Source organism: Protobothrops mucrosquamatus, unplaced genomic scaffold, assembly GCF_001527695.2.
Source record: "Protobothrops mucrosquamatus isolate PMUCROS unplaced genomic scaffold, P.Mucros_1.0 scaffold2232, whole genome shotgun sequence".
Taxonomy (NCBI): Eukaryota; Metazoa; Chordata; class Lepidosauria; order Squamata; family Viperidae; genus Protobothrops; species Protobothrops mucrosquamatus.
Window position 1 is genome coordinate 146446 of NW_015388322.1, and position 19786 is coordinate 166231.

At 40.0% G+C, this 19786-nt stretch overlaps 2 protein-coding genes across 2 annotated transcripts in view; both read left to right on the plus strand.

Moving 5' to 3' along the window:
* Positions 1-10264, plus strand: part of RAB15 (RAB15, member RAS oncogene family) — a 23563-nt gene extending 13299 nt beyond the window's left edge. The window contains exons 2-7 of the mRNA XM_015824434.1: positions 728-788; positions 5346-5406; positions 6347-6424; positions 7490-7579; positions 8182-8247; positions 9539-10264. Coding sequence (XP_015679920.1) covers positions 728-788; positions 5346-5406; positions 6347-6424; positions 7490-7579; positions 8182-8247; positions 9539-9697 — 515 coding nt within the window. The 3' untranslated portion in view covers positions 9698-10264. The remainder of the gene's footprint in view (positions 1-727; positions 789-5345; positions 5407-6346; positions 6425-7489; positions 7580-8181; positions 8248-9538) is intronic.
* A 6459-nt stretch (positions 10265-16723) lies between these two features.
* Positions 16724-18924, plus strand: GPX2 (glutathione peroxidase 2). Its single transcript, XM_015824435.1, has 2 exons — positions 16724-16948; positions 18574-18924. The coding sequence occupies exons 1-2, from the start codon at positions 16724-16726 to the stop codon at positions 18922-18924; spliced, it is 576 nt and encodes a 191-aa protein (XP_015679921.1).
* The last annotated feature ends 862 nt before the right edge of the window (positions 18925-19786 follow it).

Below are 19786 nucleotides of genomic sequence, written 5' to 3' on the forward strand. Positions count from 1 at the left end.
AAGACGAATGATAAGATAGAAATGTATGTTATTTTAGAATAGATAATGTATATAAAATTTAATGTATATGTAGAGATAATGAATTGATTGTTAAATATGATATAATCTGATAAGAATGTATATACTGGAATGTCACGTCAAATCCAATGTTTGTTTGTTTTTTTTAATTGTTTTATAAATAAAAAGTTTAAAAAAAAAAAAAAAAAAGATGATCATATGACCCCAGGACACTGCAACCATCATAAATACGAACCAGTTGCTAAGTGTCCGAATTCTGATCATGAGACCATGGGGATGCTGCAAGTTGTAAATGTGAAAAATGGTCATAAGTCACTTTTTTCAGCGCCATTGTAGTGGTCACTAAATGAATGTAAGATAAGGACTATCTGTTTCTAGGGTGTAAGCAAATAAAGAATTGGACTCAATTGGATTTCACTGAATAACTCTGTCTTGATTACACTAAGTATAAGTTGATTTGGGGAATTGCTTTGACACGCTTTCAAGCTCTTATTATTTTACCTTACTGGCAATGAAGATCTTGTTGAAAATCGAGGTAGTTTTTGATCCTGAGTTTGCCAGAACTGTAGGACTTGACAAACTCACAGACTTGACATAAGGTCTCTGTTTTAACATTCTAATCATAATTTAATTTCATACAGCAAAATATATTGGATAATTGCTAGGGTTACTATTTGCACCCCATGTGATTTTATTTTATTGTTCATAGGAGTTGATTTTAAAATGAAGACTATAGAAGTAGATGGAATTAAGGTCCGAATCCAGATCTGGTAAGTAATACAGGTGTTATGTTTTTCTTTATTATGGATTAATTGAGAGATCTTACACAAGTTACACATTTCAGTATAAATTGACAGAGAATGTGATCTAATTTAAAGGGTAGTTAGAAAGTAAACATATACATAAACGTATTAAAACACTTTGCAAATCACAAGCTTTTAAAATTATTAGTGGCAGTAAGGAATTAATTTTCTATGTTGAACATCTTCAAGTAAAGATGGTCAGTGAAGTTCAGATGTTGCTTGGAGATAGGCATGGGTATCTGCAGCGGAGCAAGTGACATCACACACGTCATGACATGTCATGATGCAACTAACACAACCCACTTCATTCCTATTATTTCCATTTTGGCTTCATGACTCAGTTTACATCATCATGCTTTTATTGTTTATTTATTGTGTGAGCTGAGCGGTTCATTGGTGTAGGGCTGGGAGATCAATTCTTTGGCAGAGGATTGCACAATACTGGGATTGAAAGCCTGTGCTGGGTTGGGCCAGAGCCAAAGCTGATAGGACAGGCAGATCTTACTGCACTTCTTCCTTGCCCAGTTCTCTCCCTTCATGTGGAATGAGGGTTCTCCTCAGCTTCCCTTCTATCTTCCATTCTCTCTGTGGGACACAAAAGGAGAGCTGACCATGGGATTGAGGAATGTTGATCCTTTGATCACAGTGGCCCCAATCCACATTGAGACTTGGCTGTGTCTTTTTCCTCATGCAAATTGCAGATATTGACAGCTTAAAGAGAAGATGCAATGAGCAAGGCCCTGTGAAAATGGAATGCAGATGCCTCATTGTTCATGCCTGGCATGAAAGGGATATTTATTTTCTGGTTTTAGGAGGAATACATTTAAATCTACCCAGCAGGGGGCAGCCAAGTCACACATGCTCAGCAAACTGAAACCTGAAACATACCCTGTGTACAGTATGTTCTGGGATACATTGACTGGGAAGTCACACCTTGTAAAAATATTAGTTGTGGCCACTTTTGGGCCAGAGTCCAGATCAGATATGAGAAAGGCTGTAAAGGCAGAAAGATAATCAGTACACAGCAGCTGCTTGGACTCTTCCACTGCCCTTTACTGTCTTCATTCTGCTGTGCAAGTGAATGTGCTTGGCCTTGGATGAAGAACAAATACAGTTGGAAATTGTTCCTGATTTCTAATTTTACACAATTCAGAGAAACAGGTGGGAAAACAAGCAGTGTGACAGTTCACACTGCTGTTTGGTCCAGTTATCTATTTAACTAATGTAAGACTTGCTATCCTACTAATTTATTTTCCTTCCCTGTCCCCATCTCTCTTCCTTTTTGTGTACAATACTGTATATACAATGTAGACAAGGACTTCCATAGCGAGATATGTTAAACATTTTTATGATATGATGTCAATAAATATATATTTATCCATGTGAACCTCTTGGCAAAATTAGAACGGCTAATGAATATAATGTTCATCATACGACCCTCAATCCTTTGTGCTGCACCTATCCATTAGCCCCTTTTCCCATGATTGGGCAATATGTGGTAAATAGGGTATATTTAAAAGACCTATTCTTATAGTGCAATTAGAAATTATGTTTATCCAGAAAATTAAATTCCTTACTCCCTAAAAAGCATGCCTAGAAGTGTCATCCTGTTCTGAAATAAGCACCAAATGTATTTGACACGATATGCAGAAGTTTGGCATTGGTTGGTTTTGTTTATTTGCTTATTTATGCTTTCATTTCAGTACCTCTCCATTGTCCTTGCGCCACCATTAAATCATCATATGGTTTTTATATGGTTTTATACCTTTGTTTTTGTATTGGCTTTGTTTTTTATATTTCTTATAAATTGCTGTGAGCCTCCTAGAGCAGTGGTGGCGAACCTATGGCACGCGTGCCAGAGGCAGCACTCAGAGCCCTCTCTGTTGGCATGCGCGCCACCCAGCACAAAGGAGGTGAAATGGCCGACTAGCAAGCTCGAGTAGAGGTGGTAGAGCAGAGGTCACCAACCATTGTCGATTGGTGGACTGGAAGAAAATGGAGGGGGAAGCATTTTACATGCGTGCATGCATGTACTGCAAATGGGGTGGGGCTAGTGCCTGCGTGATACTCACTAGCCCTGCCCCGTTCTTGCATGGTGCAGTGCCTTATATCTGCACTCCGCAGTGTGGCGGCGGCCATTTTTGCGCCTTGCAGCACGGTGGCCCATTTTTGTGCCCCCGGGTTTTGCGCGCCAGAGGTGGCACGTAGAGGCGCCTCCCTGCCCCCTCCTGAGGGCAACACAATGCTGATGCAGCTCTGGCACTTTGTGATAAATAAGTGGGTTTTGGGTTGCAGTTTGGGCACTTGGTCTCTAAAAGATTCGCCATCACCATCCTAGAGTCATATATTTGAGATGAGTGGCTATATATATTTAAACATAAATAAAATTCTGGCTATTAGTATTTTTTTAATTAGTTTTATTCATTTATAATATAAAATGTGAAAATACAAAAGCAAATAGTAGGGGACAACACTAGAAAAGGGGAAAACAAAAAAGGTGTGAAGAAAGGGAGGGGAAGAAACAAAAGGCATTGATTCCGACTCTCTCTGTTGTATTAAAATCAGACATTAAAATCAAATCTCAACTTTTTACATTTCTATAGTAGTATGCACCAACCATTTCTGTATCGACAAATCAGTTTAATCGTTAAAACCCAAAATCATGATATTTTTTTCCACCTCAAGCACAAAGTCCAGAAGCAGTTTCCAAGTAGAAACAAAAGTACTTACCGTATTTATTGGCGTATAACACGCACTTTTCCCCCCTGAAAATATGTTCTTTTCTTTTATCAGCAGAGTCAATTTGGCCATCTCTGCTAATTCCATCAGCTTTTGTAACCATTCGTCCATGGTAGGAATCGAGACATCCTTCCACTTTTGTGCATAGAGCTGTCTTGCTGCCATCACCATATATAAAATCAGAGTTCCATTTTTTTTCCAGTTCTCTTTCCATTAGGTCCAAAAGGAAAGTTTCTGGTTCAATCTTTATGTTCACTTTAAGAATTTTCTCCATTAATATATGAATCCTACTCCAATATTTCTTTGCCTTATCACATTTCCACCATAAATGATAAAAAGTCCTTTCTTTACATTTACATTTCCAACATTCATTTGAAATACCTTTATACAGTCTAGATAACTTATCTGGTGTTAAATACCAGCAATACAACATTTTATAATTTAACGTGAATTTTAATCCTTTTATCCACATATTCTCCCATTGTTCAAACATCACATTATACCCAAAATTCCTCGCCCACTGGATCATACAGTGTTTTACATTTTCATTTTCCAAATTCAGTTTTAATAACCTTTTTTAGACCTTGGCAATTATATGATCATCACTACCACATAGTAGGATTTCCAATTCATTTTTAGCAAACTCAAAACCATGGCCTTTTTTGTCTAGTTTAAATCTTCCCTTCATTTGTTGATATGTAAACCAGTGACAAGCGTGACCTTCTAATTCTAATTCTTCTCCAGACTTGAGGATGGGGTCTCCAGAACTGAAAGAAACTATTTTACCATATGTCCACCAGTCCGGCTTCACCACCATTTCTTTTCTAAAAAAAGTTTCTTGAGGGCTATTAGTATTTTAACATTAAAGCTTAGAAATAGATCACCAGTGTTTCAAACAGACTTAAAGCAAGAGTGGTCAAACTAACCAGCATTTCAAGCAGACTTAAAACAAGAGTGGGCAAACTAACTCCTCTTTGTCTGCATTTTTCTTCAAGCTATTCTGGCAGTTCACATATCTTTCCCCTTCCCTCTGTTTGGTGGTCTCCAAGTGTACATCAACCTTAACCAACATTGACATCCAGGTTGCTCCAGTCCTTGGGCCAACCCCATTGCTTCTCTATGTACTTATAGAGAATCTTCACTCTGCTTTTTAAACCAGTTGGTTTCTCAGGAATATTTGTCTTTTAGAATCTGAAAACAAAGAAGTTCTACAAAGCTGCATGCAAACAGATGTGTTGATTTTTGAGAAGAATTTGAAGTGGATAAATAGGATGCATTGATAAAGCTTTGTCCAGATAACATGCTTTCCATCTTTTGCTTCCTTTTAGTTTTCTCTTTGTTCTCTGATCTTTTAAAACATGCCATACAGTGACATCTCTGAAACCAACCTTCTTCCACGACATTGCTTCCTTCAGATAGGGAACCCATCCCCATTATCTCAGAATTTCAGAAATTTCAGCATCTTTATAATTTGGCTCCTACTACCGCAGGTGTATAAGCAGTGCTTAAATATTTTAATGCTTTTATTGCTGTTATAAATCTTCTCCCTTTTAATTCTTCTTGCACACTGGCTTGGAACAGCATATAAATGCCATAAATAAAACAACAGAATAAATTATTCCTAACTTTGCTGAGCTGTTGCGCTTTTCTTCCTGAAATCTGTGGGAAGTTTTGAGGTTGAGCTTTCTATCAGTAGGATGCTGCAATTGACTTCATGCCATAAATTGTATTACCCACAAAAAGTGAGGTTTCCACTCACCATAATAACATCTGCTTCTGTTCCAGGGACACTGCAGGCCAGGAACGATACCAAACAATCACTAAACAGTACTACAGACGTGCCCAGGTATGATATTTTTGGCTAAAAGTATAGATGAAATATGGAAGTCTGTGGAAAAACTACAGTATCACAGTGTAATTTGTACACTGTAAATTGCAGTATAATTTCTCTGTTTATTATATTTTCTAACACAAATGAATTCTTTTTTTTTTTTAAATGCATGGATGCTGGGAAATCCCCCCCCACACACACACACACCTTATAGCTCTGTGGTTTTTTTCTTTCCCTTCTGGAATGATGTTGCTGGAGCACCAGAGTAGTCTCACAATAGGTTCTGGGTATTTCTGTAGCCAGTCAGACTCGTTTGCATTTTTCCTCACTGCAAACTAATAGCATATATAATTTTAGAATGTTAGGAGAAAGGCTGAGAGGCTCTGGGGAAGATTTGGGAGATGGGCTTGAGAATTACAGTATGTATCAATGACAATTTGACTATCCTGTCCAGTCCCTAATGCAGTATATAGTTAAGCATTTTCCTGCACTTCCAGTCTAATCCATTGAAAGGACAGCAGATAATATTAAACACATGCATATGTGTGTGTGTGTGTGTATGTGTGCACGCACATGTCTTTGAGTCAGTGTTGACTCCTGACAACTACCTGGACTAGTCCCTGCAGTTTTCTTGGCAAGATTTTCAGAAATGATTTGCTGCTCTTGATTTCTTCTTAGGACTGAGAGTGATTACACTAAGTCACCCACCTGGTTTCATAGCTAAGGTGAAACTAGAATTCATAGTCTCCCGGTTTCTAACCTGCTGCCTCAAACTGGCTCCATTACCCTCTATATTAATGTATCATTCCCCAAATGCTTTCTTGTGCTCGTTTTTTGAGATAAATATTAGGATGTGACCTAATAGTAAATTTATTTTCCTCTGAGTAAAGGTCCCTTTTCTTTTTCACTTTGCGTGATGCTCACATTTTGCTCCCTTACCTGGTTCTCTTTGCAGGGGATATTTTTGGTTTACGACATTAGCAGTGAGCGCTCATATCAGCACATAATGAAATGGGCCAGCGATGTGGACGAAGTAAGTAGAAACATTCCCTTGCTGTTGGCAAATTTACTGGGGGAGGTTTGCTGGGGAATGTTGTGGCCAAATGGCTATGCAGGTAATCCTCTAGTTACAACTGCAATGAATCCTGCCACCATGGTCGTAACTCGTGATGGTTGTAAATCGGAACACCCAAGTGAATGATCCAATTTTATGAACTTTCTTGTGACTGTTGTTAAGTAAATATCACAATTGTAAAGCAAACTGTGGTCATTTAACAAACCAGTGGCTCACTATGGGGCAGCTTTGCCAAAATCCATAAGTAAATGCTGGGTTTTGGTAAAGCCGTTGTAAAACGTGGTCACATGACTGGGATGCTGCAAACAGCTATAAATGCAGCCTGGGTATTGAGAGCACCTGAAGCGCGGTCACATGACCTTTAGGAGGAGACCATCAGAACTTTGAATTCTGGTCATAAGAACTTAGAGATCCGTTGTAACCTTAAACAGTTACCAAGTGACTGGTTGTAAATCAAGGAATGTCTGACTGTTTCTGCACAGAGGGATGTTCTCTGACTTTTCCCCGAAGAAATCTTTTCCAAAGGTGTACAAGCATAGCTTGTAATACTGTATATTTTCCATTTTGCCTCAGGATTGGCCACATAATTCTCATCCGGTGTACCAAATCAGTGTAGTGTAGACGATAACTTGAGAGACCTTTTATGTTCTGCTCCCCCTTCAGTGAAATAATTTGCTGCCTTCTGAGTGAACTTAAGGGAAAATTTAATCAGTTTGGAATGAAGGTTTTGTGACCTGATGCAGGGAATTAAATGTGGGAGCTCATTCGTTTGGCTAACCTTCTGGAGGCTTAGTTATATTCTGGGTCTTTGAAGCCCATTGCTTCTAGGACAAGTTGAGGTGCTTGTGAGATGAAGAATATTATCGGATGGTGCAGAAATAAAAATATTTGGTCCTGTGATTTTTCTCCTCTGTATGCAAAGCACAAGAATGGCAATAAATAAAAATGAGCAATACTTTTCAGCTCAGTTCTTACTTAGCAATGCAGATAGAAAAGGACTAAAGACTTTCATATCCTTTCCAGTATGCTCCAGATGGTGTCCAGAAGATCCTTATTGGGAATAAAGCAGATGAAGAGCAGAAGAGGCAGGTGGGCCGAGAGCAAGGCCTCCAGGTAAAAATCATAGGCAGGTCCAGTTATAGAAGCCAGACATTTATTAGGGTGATGGACTACTAGCCTGTCAGCTGAACTGCATTAGTCCAAGCAGCTCATGGCACTAAATGACATTCTATACAAAAGAACTTCCCTCCTCATGGAAAATTAGCATGTAAGGAATATTTTTCTCACCGCCTCTATATGAAGCCCTCATCATACTTAAATATGTAGATATATTTTATGTGGGTGAGAACCATCAAATAAAAGCAACGGAAAGCAATTTAACGTCATGATATACAAGTCTATAGAAATGAAATCAGGAACCTGCTATCTTTTCTATATAGATCTCCTATATATTTTGTTTTAAATTGGGTGAATCGTTGTTTTATTAAAAATGAATTGAGGTCTGTGTCTGAGATCTTGATCAACCAGTTTTCTAACCATACATTAATAACATACAGTACAAGCTGTGGGAGAATATTGTTCTTACCTTCTATAAGTAGGGTTTCTTAGATTTGGAGGTGAAATAGAGGTGGAAAGGTAGATTTGAAGATAGTAGTAGAAAAATATACTAGCCCTCATTGGGTTTATATGTCAATCGTTATTATTTTGTCTTTCAGCTAGCCAAGGAATATGGCATGGATTTCTATGAAACAAGTGCCTGTACCAACTTGAACATCAAAGAGGTAAGAATTTGGGGTAAGAGGTAAGAAGTTAAGATAGGGTTTTCCAGGTCACTAAAATTTAATGAACACCAAGACAACTTTGTCTTCTAATTATAAGTCTTTTTCTTTTCTTTTCTTTTCTTTTCTTTCTTTCTTTCTTTCTTTCTTTCTTTCTTTCTTTCTTTCTTTCTTTCTTTCTTTCTTTCTTCCTTTCTTTCTTCCTTCCTTCCTTCCTTCTGTTCTACATATAAGTTTTATTAGTTTATAATATACAATACAATGAAAATACAAAAGTAAATAGCGGAAAAGATAGAGAAGAAAAAAGGGAATAGAAAGTGAGGGAAGGAAGAGGGGGGAAAAGGCATTGTCTTCCAACTTCCTTTGGTGCAGTAAAATAGAATATCAACATCAAACCTCAACTTTTTACTTTTACAAAATAATATAAACTAAACGTTTCAATAACATCAAATCTAGCTAATAGGTAAAGCCCAAAACCAAAGTTTCATTTTTTTCCACCGTGAGCACAAAGTCGAGAAGTTGTTTCCACATATCAGTAAAAGTATTTGTATTATTTTCTTTAATCAGTCCAGTCAATTTAGCCATCTCTGCTAATTCCATCAGTTTTTGCAATCATTCCTCCGCTGTGGGAATCGACGTAGTCTTCCATTTCTGAGCGTACTCTTGCTGCTGTCAACATATATAACATCAAGGTTCCCTATTTTTTCCCAAGTTTTTGTCCATTAGCCCCAAAAGAAAAGTCTCTGGTTTTCTTTCTATATTCATTTTAAGGATTGTCTGTATTAACATATGAATCCTGCTCCAATATTTTCTTGCTTTGTCACACATCCACCATAAATGGTAAAAAGCCTTCCTTCCTTTTGAGAAGGAAAAAACAAAATACATGTATAATATATTATAGAATATTGATATATACAGCGTGAAAAAAGGAACTCTTAAGTATGTTTGAGTCTAAAATGAGTGCTCAAGTAGGTGACTTAGTCCTAACTAGCTTAAGTAGCAAGTTCATTTATTTCTAAACATCCACAGTCACCCAGATAGCAGTTTGGTCTAGAAACCAGGAGACTCTGAGTTCTAGTTCTATCTTAGGCATGAAAGCCAACTGGGTGACTTTGGGCCAGTCACTCTCTCCGCCCAACCCAACTCACAGGGTTGATGTGGAAAAAACAGCAGGAGGAAGGAGTATTAGGTATGTTCTCTGCCTTGAGTAAAGAAATAAAGATAGGGTAAAAATCTAGCAATAAATAAACAAGTTTAAAAAAAAACAAACCTCTTGGTTGCCCCTCTTTTTCAGTCTTTCACCCGTCTGACAGAGCTGGTCCTGCAGGCTCACAAGAAGGAACTGGAAGGACTCCGCACTTACGCAGCTGATGAACTGAATGTGGTCGAGCTGGAAGAAGAAGCAAGCAAGCCGGAGGGCTCAGAGCATTCTCCCAAAACCTGCTGGTGTTGAAAGCCTCCCAGCATCCTTTTTTCCCCACACCCCCAGTGCAGGTAGAAAAGTTGCCACTTAGAGAGGGCTGACTCGCTGTACTCTATCCCTCTTGTCTTTGGTTGCCTGTTTGCCCGCCATCTGCCCTGTGGGATCCTCTTTGCATTTTCCTGGTGTTTTTCCTTGATTGGTAGTTTCTGTTGCCCTCAAACTCCCTGGATCCAAATACCTTCAGATGGCTCACAATATGCAGAACGTGACCCTGCTGTCTTCATGGGAGAGCTGTGGTTAGCAGTCATGGCTGAGGCTTGTCCAATAATTCATCTGACTCCAGATTCTCTGAAGCCTTGCCTATTTCTGTGGGGTAGCCTGCTTGGGGCTAGGCCTGCTCCCTAAGAGCGGGAGAAGGAGTCTCTCTGTCCCATTCACTGTCCTCCAGCCATATCCTCTATAGCAGGCCTGTAGATGGCTCTTTTCCTCCACGTGCTTTGCCATCCCGTTTCTGGATTGTCCAAATGCTTGTGCAGCATTGCACTTGGGGCTTTCCAGCTGCTTTAGGTGCAACCTTCCTATTTCTGATACTGGGTTCCCTGAAATTCATTTCAGCAAAAAAAAAAAAAAAAGACCTCTTGTTCTGCTAAGCTGCAGCACTGGGAACAGGAGAGAACCTGTCCCTAAACAAAAGGGATCATATGGGTAAATTTGCACCTTTAGCTTTTAACAAGGTTTGCCTCTTCCCAGGCTAGATTTTCATTCTAGACTACATTAGAGCTCTCTGTTAAAGGGCAATCAGGAAGACCCTTTCCTGTGATTAACTCCAAAAACTTACAGGAAGCTTTCGATTCTGTGTATTTTTGGAGGACCTCAGTCAATCAGGTATCTACTTAAGTTAACCCCTCTGGACCAGCGGAAGCAGAAATTCCGCTCTCTGTGGCCTATGCCCAGGTCTGGCTTTGGTTGCCTCCTTTGAATGATTTCCCCACAATCTGCTGGAGCTCTGATCAAGGAACAGGTTCTGTAATCTGTACATCAGAACTTTTATCATTTCTTGCTTTCAAGGTCTAACTTGTAAGAAGCTTGCTCTAAACCCATTTATGTCCTCTCTTTAGAATTTTCTCTGCAAGCTCCTGAAATTTAATCTAGTACATTCGGAGGGCAGGGAGGCTTTTGCCATGTGCCACTAACATGCTAAGTTACAACAGACTAAAACCAGCCCCTCTGCATGTTGCACCAGCATTGCCCTCTTGTCTTGGCATTTACTTGCTTGGTGGGGGGAAGCCCCACCAAGCACATTCAGTGGCATGCCTGGTACTCTATAAGCCGCCTGTTCCAGGGTAGCAGTTCCTTGTGTGCCAAAACCATGGAGCTGCTAAGATACCTCTCTTATATATGTACTAGAAATGGACCATAGCTGATATTCCACAAAGAGCAGGTGTTTACTGGAGGCTTTGGGTGATGTGGAATGATAGTTTGAGAGTCCTTCTTTACTTGGCCTTTAGCATATGACTTTAACCAAAGCCGTTCGGTCCATTCCAAATGGATATTGTGGTAGTTCCTGCTAGATAAACTGTCCCTTTCTAACAAAAGCTATATTCCTTTGCTCTTTTCCTTCTTCTGTATATTGGAATTGACTGTCTTGCTCTAGCAAGGAAAGGGGGAAGCTGCATCAAGTAGTGAAAGACGGGAACAATGAGAATGCCATAGCGTGGAAATAATGCTGGTTGACATGATGTAAGTCAAGAACAAGGAACCCGGGGTCTTCTAGACTGGTTACTGAACAAGAGTTTTAAGCCTCCCTGTTTATGCCACCTGAGATTACTGGGACAGTTCAGTTCCTAGAGGGTCATAAATCCCCCTCTCCAATCTCCCTGAAAAGTAGAGGGTCTTAAAGCTCTGAAAAAGCTCTCACCAGTGTTATTTGCAAATAGCTAGTTTGACCTCTTTCTTTGGGTTGGATGGATTTGAACAGGTATCAAGCCATTACAATAAGTGGAAACACTGATATTCTACCCAACGGTGCCTGTTACTGGCAGAAGGACTCTTGTGCCACAGATTGCTGAGGGAGGCTACAAGATTAATGGTTGCTGGTTTCACAGGGGAACTACTTCTTGCCAGAACTAGTTTGATACTTGAGAAATTGTAGACACAGACATACACATAGCTATTAATTTATTGTAGCTTTATTAGGACCCAAAGTATGTTGTAAAGGTCAGGTTATAGTGAATAGGGTCTGAGAACTTAGAAGTCTGTCATGGCAGAGGAAAAAGGAAAAGACCGAAGAAAATGGGACAGACTGAAGAAAAAGCATTTATTATTATTATTATTATTTTAATGTATCTTTTTCAAAACGTAATTGGGCTACTTCTTTGGAGCATTATTTGCTCTTAGTTGCTTTTGTCTATATAATGAGTTTGAAAAGTTAAATGAAGGCTGAAGGCCAGTTCAAATGTGCTCACTGCCCAAGGCCTGATGACTATCCTTCCCCCGCCCAATTCTTCCCTGCCTTGATGGTGAACAGGCTTATCCTTGGTGAGTACAATTGGCAGTTTTTATTAAAGACTGCTTCTAAATCTGTACTATGGAAAGGTTATGTGGGATGACATGCCCAGTACAGTTTGAGATAGGAATTAAAGCAAAGCAAAAATCAGATAGTGTCTACCTAGCTGGTTACTAAAATATGTAAAGCAGTTCCCGGTTCTTTAAAACTTGCAATTCATTCATTTCAAGAAGGCCTGCCTAAAATTACGAAGGAGAGCTATGTAACTGAAGGGATTGGGCAGCACTGCAAGTTGCCAAAGCTTTGAAGAACCATGTTCTTCAAGCTCACATGGAAATAAGAGCATTGGTCCTTGGGGAGATCCGTGGAATGGCCCCAGTAGCCTTTTCTGCCTGTTGCAATTTAGCAGCATGTTGATCTGCTTGCTCTATTTAGGAACTGAGAGCATAGCTGCTGATGCTGCTATCAATGCACATAATTGACCACACATTAAATTCTGTCTGTTCTGAAAGTGAGACAAGAGAAAGGAGCGCATGAAGCTTTTTGTCCATTGATGGAAGTAGGTGGGTTCTCACTACCTAAAGTTCACCAATGTCACCCAACTGTTGGTGAAATTTCTAGTTTTCAACCCTGAGCAAACTAAGTCATGTTTTTAGCATCTGGACAGTTGTAGGTAACCAGATGTCGCTTGATGGGAATACAAAGCCCATCAACCCTAGCCAGCCTGGTTGCCAATCCCTGGTTTGGAAAACTGCAATCTGAGTTGTTGACAACTTGTTGAAAGCAAACATATCCCACTCAATATGAATATTTGGGGGGGGCTAATTAGAATGAAAGTGGATTTCAGGCCACTACCTGGGAAGGGAAATGGGCTGGTTTCTGAAAAAGGTAACACTATCCAGTATTCTGAGGCTCCTTCTGTCCTGCAAGTCATGGGCCATAGGAACCTTTCTGCCTGTAGCAGAAAGAGTTGCACATAATTTGTCATGGGATCCAGCCAAATGTACAACTTTCTGAATCCTCTGCTGTGTCTGTATTTTGTGAACTTGGCACTCTGACTGGGTTTCCTCGTATAACCTGTCATTGTAATTCATTACTTTAAACAACAAATTAACAAAACATTTACAAATAAAGATCCTTAAAGTAGTTGGCGGCTCTCATATTTCCTTAGAAGCAAATTAATCCAATACTGATATGCTTATGAGAACTTCATTCAGAGGAGGGTTCTGCAATGCTTTCTAGTTCAAGGGCTGCACTTCGTCTTTCAGTTGTATGTGTTTCCTAATGTAGTGGGGAGAGCTGAACTAAACTCAATTCACTTACAAATATTTTAACTAAAAGAGTAGTATGATTACACTTGTCATCTGTCTAGTAATTTCCCATTTCAATTGCCTTTCTTAAAAACAAAAACCATCTTCTGGAGGCCACTAAGAATGGAATTCAGTTCTGGGAGTTCTGACTTGAAGCACAGGGAGATGAAGCTGCAAACCTTCCCCAGTGTATTTAGAATAATGATGCATAATAACGTTTGTTTGTTTTTTAATTCATACCACAAATGGGTTCTTTGACATAAGAGATGAACCAAAACAAAACTCCGTTTGGAAGTGAGGAAGCCAGGTTCATGCATCAGTACAACCTAAACAATACAATGATCCTTGTTCAGGAGCCCACAAGGATTAGGTCAGTGGTGGCAAACTTATGGCACATGTGCCAGAGGCAGCGCTCAGAGCCCTTTCTGTGGGCATGCATGCCGTGCCCCGGAGATGGTGAGGGACTGGCCTCCGCCGCCCTGGCCCCGCCCACCCAGTCTGCAATAACCACCGCAGCCACATCCACCCGGCACCCGGCACCCGGCACCCGGTCGCCGGCTGGCGACCCCAAGGGGGAGGGCCTTCTCTGTGGGAGCTCCCACCCTCTGGAATGAACTGCCCCCAGAGATCAGGGTTATCCCTGATCTCCCTTCCTTTCGCCGCGCCCTCAAGACTTGGTTATTCCAGCTTGCAGGACTGGCCTAGGGTAATTTTTAGGGGGGTTTTAATTATATTTTAAAATTTGACAAATANAATAAATAAATAAATAAATAAATAAATAAGTGGGTTTTGGGTTGCAGTTTGGGCACTGGGTCTCTAAAAGGTTCGCCATCAGTGGATTAGGCTAATGCTCAAATATGTGAGCACCAATGATTGAAAGTGTTTTGGATTAAGACACCTGTTTCCAGCACGGTTGTTTAAAAGAATACATTGCAGAAAGAAATATATTCTCCCCATTTAAACTACACCTGCCAGAAGTTGAATGATTAAAATCAATGACATCCACCCTTGAATCATGTTGGTACTTCACATTCTGTAAATATAACTGTACAGTCTATACAGTAGGAGATTTATTGCTACCTTGGATGAGCCTTAGCCTTCTCTTAGTTAAAATATGATCCAGAGTGATTCGCAGAAGCTAGATATATACAAGAAAAATGAGTGCCTGACCCTAGGAGAAGGGAAGGCTGCTGTTAATTGTTATGACATTTATTTTGATAAGAATTTTACAATCTGGTTTATGGCTTGTAGTTTGGCAACGAGCAGACCATTATGGTTTGTTATATGAACCATTACTGAAGCAAACACTTAGCACAATATGTGAACTCAACAATTGTTGTGGATGTAACTGGTATTTGGGCAAAATGGCCCTTTGTCCTCACGTTCTCAGAATGCTGTCCCCTTGGCACTGGTGGAACTTGCATTAATACGAGTTTGCTTTCCTCCCTCTTTAGAAAATCATATCTGATTACTGGGCTCTGGTTACATGCCTTCCCTCTCCCTGCCTGAGCAATCCGGGAATCTGATCCAATGGTTAATAATTCAGTGCATGTTCTTGTGCCAGGAAAAGCAGAAGGGCTCTCATTATCTGGCTAGAAAAGAGGATGTGTCATTTTTCTTTTCAGATGTGTTGTAATTCTCAGAACAGGGCAATTTTCAGTCTTCAATTTAAGGAAGCTCACCATCCATCTTCAGTTTATTCAAAATATATAAATAAGAAATATACATGGAATATATGTAGAAATCGTTTTTTCATAAGAAGATAACAACAGATGCAAACAAATATTTTAATCTTTTTCACTAAAACATTTTGTTATTGAATGCAAAACGACCAGATATCTGTCATAAATGGTTTATAGCTGTATCTATATGGCTAGTAATTGTTGATGCTATCAAAATAAACTATCAGTCAAGTGGCTGGATGGCCCTGCAGGAGATTGACTGGCTGTCCATATCAAGGACATGTTTTGTCATGAAGCAGCTGTTTTATTTTTCCCTTTAAATAATTTCAGTCATATGGGGCATGCAAGTTCTTTATTTGTAGGAAGGCCAAGAAAAATGTGACTATTATGAAACACTTCATAGATATTTTTCAGCAGTTTCCAATGGAGTGGTTCCTCAGAACAACCTCAAGAATGGCTCCCACATATATTCATAAAAAGAGATGTTCTCCCTAGGAAATAATCTCGCTCCAGAATCTGCTTTCTTTGGATACCCCTAAATGTCCAGCATTCTGCATTTCTATCAACCCAAGTCTAATCAGTGCCTTAGAGGCAATGCCTCTCACTCAACCACGCTTTGTTTTGTTTGTTTGTTTATAGCAGTGGTGGCAAACCTATGGCACGGGTGCCAGAGGCGGCACTCAGAGGCCTCTCTGTGGGCACGCGTGCCATCGCCCCAGTCCTAGGCCTTCAGCTGGGTTTTATAAAACCTTTTCGCTTTAGGCCTCCGCCGCCATGTGCAAAAAAAAAAAAAAAAGGTTCAATCAGTCAATTTCAACTTCTCACGGGGAAAAAAAGATCTTGCAAAGTTGGAATTGATTGAACTTTTTAGTCCCACCCAGTCTGCCGTTACTACCACAGTCACGTCCACCCAATGGGCCACCCCCCCAATTGGCCACACCCAGCCAATGGGCCACACCCAGTCAATGGGCCATGCCCACCCGGCACCCGACGATGCATAAGTGGGTTTTGGGTTGCAGTTTGGGCACTCAGTCTCTAAAAGGTTCGCCATCACTGGTTTATAGTCTCAAATAGTATCTTCTAAGAATGTTGAACTCCAGGTTGCTACCTCTTGAGCCAAAGGTAGTACTAGGATAAAACTCCTAGCTGTCTATCCACATAGTAACTTATATGACTTTAAAAAGGCAGCCAATTTTTTCTTGACTTCCACTTTTCTTTGGAAAAATTAAAATAAAAGGAAAAAGTTGTCGCATCTCATGGATTCCATCGATCCGGTTTTGTTGTAAGCAGCATGAATTATTGAGGATTGTCCAAAGTATCACAGTGGCTTAGGTTGCAGTAGAACTGATATCACCCTGACCTGCTGCTTTGTTCCCAATCAGGAAAGAGTTAGATGATTAACAAGGAGGGGCTCCACTCTCTGCAGACACTACCCTGTGAAGAAAGGCTGCTTGGTGCAACCAAACACATGAGTATAGAGAAGAGCATTTGAAACAGATAGCCGTATCTGCAAGCATCTCGCGTTGCTGTCCTTTTGGTGCACTTGGTCTACTACACAATGACGACTCCCATAGCCAAATCTTTCTATGATCTCAGTGCCACTGATCTCCAAGGGGAGAAAGTGGATTTCAACCATTTCAGGGGAAGAGTGGTTTTGATAGAGAACGTGGCTTCTTTCTGAGCCACCACAGTGAGGGATTACACCCAGATGAATCAGCTGCAGAGCAAATACCCTCGGAGGCTGGTTGTCTTGGGTTTTCCTTGCAACCAGTTTGGTTACCAGGTAAGTCCCTTAATTCAGTCTCCGTTCATGACTTTTTGTGGCAATGAGTGGCTTTTTCTTCTGCAACTGCAAAATCAGTTTCTCTTCCATTGTGAAATCATTTTTCTTGAGTTCTTACATTTTTAGAAAAACCAGGGTTTTTATCCTATACTCATTAATTGGGAGCTGGGAAAGGCGGAAACTATATACAATAGGAAGATGAGATAACACATGTATTCTATAATGGACATATTCATTTCCCCTTGCTGGGATGTTACGCATCTGAAAGAGTCGGGTGGTAGACAGAGAATTATGTTTAATAGGTTATTTAACAGTGCAAGATTCTTAAAAGAGAGCAACAAGATGCCCCAGAATGCAACACAAAGTTCATTAATCAAGCAGACAATGTGCTGCCTCTGCTATCTATGTTCTTTTACACAAATATGGGTTTTTTAAAACATTTCCCCTGTTTCTGAAAGGAGAGTTTTGTTAAGAGCAAAGAAAGTGCTATTTAAAATGTGTATTATTCAACTAAGATCAAATTATAATTTTGGTTAACCTTACTCCTCTGGACATCACTCTTGAACCAAATGATCTCAGGCAACCTTTTCCAATTTTGTGTCCATGAAATGTGGTGGTTGGTTAACTGAATCCAGCATTCCCCCGTTGACTTTACTTGTTGATGTGGCCGGGAAGGTCCAAAATGAGGATCAAATGACCCAGGATACTGCAACTGTCATAAATACAAGGCATTGTCAAGCACCCAAATTTTGATCATGTGACCATGGGGATGTTGTGACAGCCATAAGTAATTTATTTCAGTGCCAGTTTAACTTCAAACTGTCGCATTAAATGGTTGGTTTCATAAATGGTTGTAAGTTAAGGATTACCTGTACTTTCTCCAAGTGAATGAACATGTAAACATTACTCAGTGATCTCCCTAGGAGCAAACATCTGATTTGCATACACACCTTCAGGTGTAAAGGCATATTCAGCAGTCTGCTGCTCAATTCACATAACTTCAAAAAGTTTCAGGACATCTCTGAAAATCGCAACAATCACAGCAGTCTTTTTAATACATTACAGTGGTTAACCTTTCTACTGAGAGCTCAAGGCAGAATGCCTGGGGAGAAAGGAGATACCATTACCCATTTTATTCCCAAAACTCCCCAGGAAGTAGGTTGAGAATTAGGGACTGCTCCATTGACCAAGTGAGATCCATGGCTGAGCGGAGTCTTGAATCTGGAAATCTGAGTCTTTAATATATTATCTATAGTACATCTTTTTTGTGTACTTATCCTCTACCTTGAGTGTTTGAGATTACTTATCCCCACATCTAATTTTAAGGAGCTTCTTCTAGAATGTTGTGCATCTCATCTTTCCTTGCCCTTGTGGGAAAGAATTTTAACACAGTTCATCACTTTTTCTTCCCTGACCTCATCTCAGGATATTGCACCTCAATTGTTTCACTTCTTTCCCAGAAGTTACCTGAAGGACCCCAGGGCAAGAAACCTGTATCTGAGGATAGAATCAGTACAAAATACACACTACACTGATGCCCTCAAGACAAGCAAGGGAGAGGCCAACTTTGTCTCCTATGCAGGAAGTTTTAGTTCTCATCCTGCTTTCTACTTCCTCCCAAACAGGAGAACTGCACAAATGAAGAGATCCTCCATAGCTTGAAATATGTGAGGCCCGGATCTGGGTTTGAACCCAATTTTACTCTTTGCCAGAAGTGTGAGGTGAATGGCAACAACACCCACCCTGTCTTTGCCTACCTGAAGGATAAACTCCCTTACCCAGATGACGATCCTTCCTGCTTCATGTTGGAGCCAAAGTTCATCCTGTGGAGCCCTGTGCATCGCTACGACATTTCCTGGAACTTTGAGAAGTTCCTGGTGGGACCTGAAGGAGAACCTTTCAAGCGCTACAGCTCCAAGTTCCTCACTAGCAGTATTGAGCCTGATATGCAACGCCTCCTGAAGCTTGCCAAATAAGAAAAAAAGCAGAATTCCCAACATTATATAAGTAGCCTTTACATAGGCCCCTGTAATCAGAATTTTCTTCTTTCTGTCTCCTGATGGAATCACTCAAAGAAAGAGATATGCACAATTTTCTCTCTCTCTATCACTCCCTCTTTTTCTGAGTGTTTGAGGTCCTTCATCCTGGCAGAGGCAACATCAGACTTCTACTGAATGACAGCCTCCTTTGAAAGCTTCAAGGAGGAGGCTTGAAAAGTGTAAAAGTATTGATTCCTTGGCTCTCTCATTTGCTGAGTACTGTTTCTTTCACAAGTTAAATAAATGAATTGAAGAACTTTCTGCTCTGTTTATTTTTAAATGAAGCGGCCATTAATAACACCCACACTGAAAAACTTTTTTTTAAAAAATCACATCTCTCCTTCTTATGTTTGCCTTCAGATGCCCCAATTTCTTCTTGGTTCCTTAAATTACTCTAAGATGGTATTTCTTATAAGCATTTAATGATAGTCACCTAGTATTCTTCCACAGCTTAAGAGCTGCAGGGAATAATAAGACAGAGGAGGGTTTAACCTACTGATGGAGGTGTTCTTCCAAAGGTTTTCTGTTTTTGTTTTTTATTTATCTTATAATAGTGTAAGCTGCCACAAGTCAGATTCAACTGGCTCAATCAACTACAGATAGTCCTTAATTTATGATCCCAATTGGGACAAGAATTTTCATTGCTAAGCAAAGCAGTGGTTAAGTAAGTCTGCCCAATTTTACAACCATTTTTGCATGGTTGTTAAGAGAATCACTGCAGTTGTTAAGTGAATCACATGGTTGTTAAGCAAATTCAGCTTTCCCATTGGGTTTCCTTGTCAGAAGCTGGCTGAGAACA